Source organism: Dasypus novemcinctus, chromosome 8 (genome assembly GCF_030445035.2).
Source record: "Dasypus novemcinctus isolate mDasNov1 chromosome 8, mDasNov1.1.hap2, whole genome shotgun sequence".
Classification (NCBI taxonomy): Eukaryota; Metazoa; Chordata; class Mammalia; order Cingulata; family Dasypodidae; genus Dasypus; species Dasypus novemcinctus.
This window is the reverse complement of record NC_080680.1, coordinates 106,953,067-106,961,595: the sequence shown is the minus strand read 5'-3', so window position 1 is coordinate 106,961,595 and position 8,529 is coordinate 106,953,067. Positions and strand designations below refer to the sequence as shown.

Here is an 8,529-nt window from a genome sequence, read left to right as displayed (position 1 = left end):
TTCATTTTGACTTTCTTCAGAGTCCTCTAAGTCACAAAAGATGCTGTTTTCCATACTTAAATTTTTAAAAATTCAACAAGTACCTACACAGTGCTTATTGTATGCCAGGCAGTACTCTAAGCACTTTATAATCATTAACTCAGTCCTCACAATAGTAGAAACTATTTCTGTCCTCATCTTAAAGATGAGGGAACTGAGGCACAGAGAAGTTAAAGACTCCCAGCTAATAAGTACAGAGTACAGGCAGTCTGGCCCCAACCTGAGGTTGAACGGGTAAGTAATGGCCAAGGCCACAAAGTGCCCAGTAGTGCAGGGATATGAAGGCAGATGGGGGAGACTAAAAGGCCTGTGCTCTTTGCATGTTATCATAACAGGGTACAAATTTTGTTTCAGGAGCTCTGGGGCAGGGCCCAGGAACCTGTGTTTCTAACAAGCATTTCCTCCTGCCCCACACCCAAGCAGTTTTTTTTTTTTTTTTGGTATCAGGGGCCAAGGAATAAACCCAGGACCTCATATGTGGAAAGGCAGAACTCAACCACTGAGCCACATCAGCTTCCCCAAGTTGGTTTTTCCATTTTGCTTGTTCGTTTTTGTTTCTTCAGGTGACATCGGAAACCAAACCTGGGACCTCCCATGTGGGAGGCAGAGTTCAACTGCTTGAGCCCCATCTGCTCCCCCAAGCAATTTTTTTTAATGTAATTTATTTATTTTCTCTCCCCTTTTCCCCCCTCCCCCAGTTGTATGCTCTCTGTCCATTCACTGTGTGTTCTGTGTCTGCTTGTATTCTTGTCAGCGGCACCGGGAATCCGTGTCTCTTTTTGTTGTGTCATCTTGTTGCGTCAGCTCTCAGTGTGTGTGGCAATATGGATAGTATGCTCTCTTGCATGTACATAGGTATATATATGTATACACATATATATGTGCAATCATTCATATATACATATTATGGATGCATATATATATACACACAAGCATATAAAAGATACACACACACATATGCACATATATATAGAAAATTTCTGGAAGCATTCAAAGAAATGATTAGAAGTGATTTTTTCTAGAGGATTGAAATGGGATTCAGAAACTTTAATTTTTACTTTCTATACTTTTGAATCATTTTATTTTTTATGCATTCTTTTAAGGATTTATTATTAATTTTTTTAAATCCGCCCCCCCCCCCCAATTGTCTGCTTTCTGTGTCCATCTGCTGTGTGTTCTGTGTCTACTTGCATTCTTGGCAGTAGCACCAGAACTGTGTGTCTCTTTTTGTTGCATCATCTTGCTGCGTCAGCTCTCAGTGTGTGCGGCACCGCTCCTGGACAGGCTGCACTTTTTTCGCGTGGGGCAGTTTTCCTTGCAGGGCACACTCCTTGTGTGTGGGGCTCCCCTACACAGGGGAAACCTCTGCATGCCACAGCACTCCTTGTGCACACCAGCACTGCGTGTGGGCCAGCTCGCCACATGGGTCAGGAGGCCCTGGGCTTGAACCCTGGACTTCCCATGTGGTAGGTGGATGCTCTATCCGTTGAGCCAAATCCACTCCCCCCCCAAGCAATTTTTAATGGTTAGGCAAGGGAAACTGCTGTGGTAAAGAGCCCGGGCTCTGGAATCCGATGGTGAGAGTTAGAATTCTTGTTCTGCTGTTTACTATGCAAACTTGGGCAAGCCATTTTACCTCTGTAAGCCTCAGTTTTCTCCTCTATTAAATGGGGATAACAGTGTGTACGCAGCAGTTGCTAGAGATGAGACAGCCTCATGATGATGGGAGAGAGAGTTGCTGTGGGGGGAGTGGTGGGGTGGGGGCGGTGAGGTTGAATGGGACCTCATATTTTTTGAATGTAATATTTTTTAAAAAATGAATAAAAGAATTAAAAAAAAAAAAATAGAGATGAGACAGCCTGTGTAAAGTGTTAGGCAACAGTGCCTAAGAGAGAAGTTTAATAAGCAGTAATGGTCCCTGTTCCCTCCCAGCCCCAAAAATGGCAATATGGGCACAAGGCTGGCAAGTATGGTGTCAGGTTAGATTGCATGGAATTTCAGATCCCAATCCTGTAAACATTTTAAATCTGGGAGTTTTTATTAAAACTATTCTACTTTTTGAGGACTGGTTGTATGGACTGTGGAAGATCCTGGAATAAATAAAATGACTGCAAAGACTTTTAGTCCCAGCCCCTTGAGTTCAGAGGGAATGGAAGCTTCTCTCAAAATGGTGAAGAATCCCTCTAGTGCCATGATGGACAATGCATTGTAGGTACCTCCTACCTCCTCTGCATGGTTTCCTAGAGTGCAGCACCAAGCTTGCTGGAGCAAGAGGACTATTCAGATAACCACAATGCCTTGAACTTATGTTGCTGGCATGAACTGGGAGAGCAGTTCCAGGGTTAGGTGCCAAAAGGAATGTGTCACAATGCTTTTGTACATGTTAACAGACCCAGTCTGGTTACAACTTCTACCCTTAGATTCCCAAAGAGTAGCACAGACAGCCCTTGGAACCAAATTTGATTTCTACCCAAGGGTTTGAATTAAGTTTTATTACAGATATTTGAGTTTTGTTTATTTCCAATATTCATTGATACATATCAGATTTAAGGCAAAGAAAAAGATACAGGTTCCAGGACTGCAGGCAAGGCTTGTTAACTGACCTGGGATTTAGGTGGTGGCATCTGCCCTCAGTTCTACCAGGCAGGCCTTACCCCACATGACAGATCTTGTTGCAGGGACATGGTTGGGCTTTTGCAGTCAGATGGAGGGGGAGTCCCCAGATCAGACTGAGAGTTAATGAAGAGAATAAAAAGTTTGGAAGAGGGCAGAACTCCTGTTGGTGACTGGCTGGTAGCGAACCTACCAGCCCTTTTCCAACTGGGATGCTGAAAACACCAGCATTCCAAAGGCAGTTCCTTTTCACTCATTCAAGCAGGGGACTTAGGAGTTGGCTAACTCAGGTATCTAAACCACTGTCTTCAGAATGATCACCCTTACCTCACCCTGTGGCTCACCTAGACCCAGAGTTGGCTGTGCAAAACCATGCTTAGAGAAGGGACAGTAGAGAGACCTTGGAACCGGTTTCCTGGGTCTTCATCCCAGCCAGTCAATGTCATCATCATCATCGTCATCTCCAAAAAGGGGTGCCGGGGGCGGGTGTCCCTTCATGCTCTGACAAAACAGGAAAGAGTAATCAGTGCCCACTTGTCCCTGTGCCAGATGGACTTCCTGCCTCTGTAAGGTGAAGTGATCCAACATCTGTTCCCAGCTCCAGATAGGAAAGGAGGTGGTGGTTAGGGTTTTAGTGAAAGGACTAACCCTGAGGCCAGCAAACCTAGGCTTCTGGATAAAGCTGAAAAGCGTGCAGAGAAGAGAGGCAGTCTTTCAACACAGAGACAAAAGACCAAGGTTTGGCTAATTTTTTCATTTATTAGTGAAGCACACATATTGACTTGACACATTTTCCTCTCATGAGGTAACTTACACATTTCATGTGGGGAAAGAAGGGTGAAAGAGGAGAGACAGGAGATGGAGAAGTAGAACAGCCCTAAGGGAGGAGAGAGGATACAGGAGGGTAGAGGGAGGTTGAGAAGAATACAATCACATCTGAAAAAATGCTGTGGCCCGAGGTGGCCTGTCTGGCTCCAGAGGAGTCCCCACCATTTCAGAAAGAAGCAAATTTAGAGGACTGGTGATATTTCCAAGTGGAGAAGAGATGAGGAAACTCTAGCAACACAGAGCCACAGCCTTCCATACCCCTGGTCTCACTGGCCTTACCCTTGCTCCCTCCAACCAGCGAGGGGGACCTAGGGGACTACTGGGCCATGGAGGAGACTTTTCCTGCCTTGAGTTCCTAGCTGCTTCTCTCTGGATTGCCAGAGAGCAGGTCCCATGGAGGTAGCAGGGGCTGACACTGGAGACAGGCACAAACTGAGTTTTCTCAACTGAGGACGTTTCTGCTCTGGTGAGCTATGGCTGGCCAGGGAACAGTCTCCACAGGGCCCAGCTGACAGAAGACAGTGTGGTGTGGTACAGAGGGCTGTGGGCTAATCCCAGCTCTGCCACCAACTGATTGACACCTTGTACCACTCTCTAGAGATCAATTAAGTGACCTCTAAAGCCTGACAATAAAGGAATTTTAAGTGTAGCCTACAGCTTCTGTTCTGTCCTGGCTAAAGTTCTGGCTCTGCGCGTAGCTATATAACTTTGGGCACATTATTTAACCTTTCTGACTCTTAGTCCTCTTATATAAAATGGGGTAAAAGGGTCTACCTCATTGGATTATTAGAGGACTAAATAAGAATGCTGTAAAGTAGTTTTCAGAGTGCCCAAGAAAGAGAAGTTATTAACAACTTGATATTATAAGTATTAAAACCAATGACTAAGTGAAAAATTTTCCAGCTATATTTAAGGCAATCACTTGGGGTGCCCAATTGTTTCTTCTTCTTTTTTTTTCCAGGCAGAATTCATATTCAGGATTCCTAGATGAAAATTTAATTCTCAGGGGAAAAAAATCATGGCAAAATCCATACTGGCTGATATATGAGGGCACAGAATTTGTCCCATTCAACCTAATATTTCTGTCCCTGGGGTGGAAAGAGATCTGAAGCTCATCTGTGTTCACCACATCCATTTCCTTTCAGTGAAACTCTCATGACAGCAGTCAAAAAGTTCTACTGACAGGCAGAAAGTTTAATTGATCCAAACTATCAGTAACTTACTTTTCTGGCTTTTACTTTAATGCTTTGCAAAGAGACATTAGACTGTTAGGACTTAACCCATTTTCTGCCCAGGGATGTTGTGGTGACAAAAAAATAACAAAAACAAACAGCAAGTTGGAAAGCAGGCTGAGTAAATTAAAAATGCTCAGAAACAGGTGACCTTAGCAGGAACTCAGGATTTTGGTCATCACCCTGCCATTAACTCACTCTATGGCTTTAGGTAAACCATCTTTTCAAGGTCTCAGTTTCTTTCTCTATGAATAAAGATACCAGACATGAAGAGCTTCAAAGGCCTTTCCAATTCTCAAGTATAATAATATCCTAACAGATTCGAGAGAAACTGAGGCTTTAGCATGCTGATATAGGAATAAGCAGCCCAATTTTCCACATTTAAAGTAGGAATAATTCCTGAGTGCACAGAGGTTATGATCCTTCTTCAAGAATAAAGTGGTATCAGACCATCCCTGCTGTGCTTACAGGGCTGCCCCCTCCCAGCCCCAAGCCTGCTCCCACAGGGCCCTGCACAGAGTGTCCAGGGACTGGGCCACCAGCAGGCTCCCTTTCTTTGCCATGAGAGGTTCTTCTCCGAGCCAGTGGGCAGGGGCCCCCAGGTGGTGCGAGGGCTTGGCAGTGCCTGGGTTTTCCTTACCACCTCGTCTTCATCCTCCTCCGGCTCTGCTTTGGGCCTCATGACTTTCAAAGTTGCCCCTTTAAACAGGTCATCTTCTTTATCCCCAGAGAGACTGAAAGAAAGTAAAAGCTCAGAAAACGCTGTTGTTCCTGCTCCCGGCCACAGTGCCCACCAGCCATAGGGGTTACTGGGCCTGGGTGAGAAGCCAACAGCTATGGTAATCATCCAGGAATTCCTTCCACTTCCTCGGCCACCACCTCCTCCCACACTCTCCTCTGGCAACCTAGTCCTCCTAACCCCCTCCATAACCTACAGCCAGAAGGATCTTTAAAAAATAATAAATCAGGCCATGTTGCTTTTCTGCATAAATCCCTTTAATATCTTCTCACTGGACCTCAAGACCCAACTTCAATGAGTGAGATTCTGTAAAATCTCATGTGACCTGAACCCTGCTTAGTTTTCCAACCTCACCTTAACAATACTCTTCTTTCAGTGCCATGATTACGTCATGCTCCCTCCATCTCAGGGCCTTTGCATGTGCTGTTCTCTCTGCCTGCAACGTCTTCCTCTTATTCTTGATATGCATAGCCTACTTTTCATCCTTCAGTTTAAGTATTACCTTTGTAGAATCATCCCCTAACCACCCTACCTAAAATAGAGTAAGTCCCTCTTTTATATTACACCTTATTTCTTAAGCACTTGTCATAATTTTATAATATAAAAGTAAGTATCTGTATTCCGCACTAGACTGAGAACCCAATCTGCCTAGCCTACTACTCTATCATGGGCCTTAAACAAAGCCTTGCATATAGTGGGTATTTCTGAAGAGATACATGAATGAATGAGTGAGTGAATGAGTAAGGGAGTAAGTCTCTAAGGAATGAATTGTCAACTCTGGAAAAACCAGGGACAATAAATAACCTCCACATGCAGCTGGACCTGTCCCTGAAACTGCTCAGGTAACGTACCTGGAGTGCTGAGAACAGTGGCTGGATCTGAGGGCTGCTCCTGGATCAGTAGAACCTGCCTCTGTGCTCAAAAGCTCTTTGGAGGGACCAGAGGAGCTACTGAGTGCCTCGTCTTCATCAAGTGATGGCGGCTGATGCTTTCCTCCTGGGTGTTCAGGCCCTAATGTCAGTGGGTCCCCCTTGTTGGGGTCTGAAGTCAGGAATGGTCTTGTGGAGCTTTCTTGCACTGGGCTATCTGGGGCCATTTCCTCGACAGCCTTTCCCAAAGGATTGTCTGACTTGGCTGCCATTGGGCTGGCAGCAAGTGTCTCCTCGCTTTCAGGGTTCATGGTTACAGGGCCTGGAGGCTTAGGTGGAACTGAAGTCGGGGGCTCCAGAATGCTCTGGGATGGGCTGCAAGCCAGGTCAGGCGGGAAGGAATCATCCTTTGCCTCTGTAGGTGCCTTTGCTTCACAGCTCTCCCCTCTCCACTGTACATCATCCTGAGACTGAGGAGGCAATGGGATAGCTTCCTCAACTTCCTGCTTCAATAGCACAGTGGAAGACTCCTGCTGTTCCTGATCCAGGCTTTCTGGAGACAGCCCAAAACTGGATACAACTGACTGCTCCTGGGGAGGTCTCTCTTCTGCCCCTCCTCCTTCTTCTTCGCTGCTGCTCTCACCCTTCTTTTGTTCCTGTTGGTTTAACAGCTGAAGAGTCACCATCTGTTCAAAAACCAGGGAAGAGGAGATGAGCACTGAAAAGAAAACAGTGGGCACTCCTAGTTCTTCAGTCCTTATTAACACAATCAACAGTCTAGTGCAAATGACTGTTTCTTCCTGTCATATGAGGCTGATCATATCTGTCCAGATAAGTCTTTCAAGGCATCATAATTACTGATGAACAGTCATGAGTAATCTTTTACTCATGATCCCTTAGGAAGTACTTAAGCAACAAGATACCCATTTCCATGAAACAATCAACAGCAGGCTGTACCTTGATGGTATTCATGATGGTCCCCAGAATAGTCATACCATCGTAGGATTCCTCCAGCTCAAACTCTCCCCGCAAGGACTGGAACACCTGGTTCATGATCTTCTTGATCTGCGTGAAGATGTGAAGGAAGAAAAACAAGATCAAAACGTTGCCAGGGACTCATTTACTTTTCAGATACAGAAGGACAAATATTGCATGATCTCATTCATATGAAATAGTTAGAATAAGCAAATTCAAAGAGTCAGAAAATAGAATATAGGTTATCAGGGGCCAGGGTGGGAATCTGGAATGGGGATAATTGGTACAGAGTTTCTGTTTGGGGTGATGGAAAAGTTTTGATAATAAATGGTGGTTACTGCTGCACAACATTGTGACTGTTAATTAACACCACTGAATTGTACATTTGAAAGTGGTTAAAAGGGGAAATTTTAGGTTGTATATATGCTACTAGCATAAAAATTTTAAAAACCATAAAACTCTACAACACAGTGAACCTTCATGTAAACTATGGGGTACAGTTAATAGTATAATTATAATATTGTTTCATCAATTGTGACAAAAGTACCACACTAATGCAAAGTCTGGGGGGGGCAGAGGATACGAGAACTCTGTATTTTGTGCATGATTTTTCTATAAACCTATAATTGCTCTAATTTTTTTTTTAAAGAAGTATGCTGCCAAATCAAGTGATTAAAGAACTTAAATTACAGACAGGCTTTGGAAAGCTAAAATGAAGTCCTCTTAGAACTCTAAGTGGGACATAGCTGGTCATGAACTGAGGCACTGATGGCTGTCGCTATGGAGAACACAATGTTAAATAATGAGCTGCTATTTGTGACAGAGAGACTAACTGGGAGAACTCCCTATCAAGAGCAGGCAAGCTGGGCACGTGTGTGCCAAAGTCATCTTCTAGATCATTTACTAATGCCTCTCTCTCACTGTAATCACCACGACAGCTGCCAGGAGCAATGAGGATTAGTGTCTCGAGGACAGTGGGCACACTTCCCACCCCTCATTTCCCTCCTGTAATTCAAAGGCACTTCCCATATCTCTCAAAACCCCAGGACAGGGCCCTTTTGGGTTTGCCACCAGAGTGGCTAGGTTCCAAGGATTAATTCTGATTAAGTCAGACAAGTGGAGTATCACTAAAGTTAGAAAAAAGCTACTAACACAACAAATTGGCCACATTCTTTCTGAATGCTTGATATGTGCTTTCAACCTCTTGATATGATATAGTTTGCTTTTTCCTCAA

The 8,529-nt window shown here is 44.5% G+C and overlaps 1 protein-coding gene across 5 annotated transcripts in view; it reads right to left on the bottom strand.

The window, feature by feature from the left end:
* Positions 1-2,497: 2,497 nt before the first annotated feature.
* FKBP15 (FKBP prolyl isomerase family member 15) overlaps positions 2,498-8,529 on the bottom strand; it is a 70,743-nt gene continuing 64,711 nt past the window's right edge. For all 5 annotated transcript variants that reach the window (XM_004452313.4, XM_004452314.4, XM_071217046.1 and 2 more), the window contains 4 exons: positions 7,278-7,385; positions 6,303-7,006; positions 5,353-5,446; positions 2,498-3,153 (listed from right to left, as the gene is read on the bottom strand). In XM_004452313.4, coding sequence (XP_004452370.2) covers positions 3,076-3,153; positions 5,353-5,446; positions 6,303-7,006; positions 7,278-7,385 — 984 coding nt within the window. In that variant the 3' untranslated portion in view covers positions 2,498-3,075. The remainder of the gene's footprint in view (positions 3,154-5,352; positions 5,447-6,302; positions 7,007-7,277; positions 7,386-8,529) is intronic.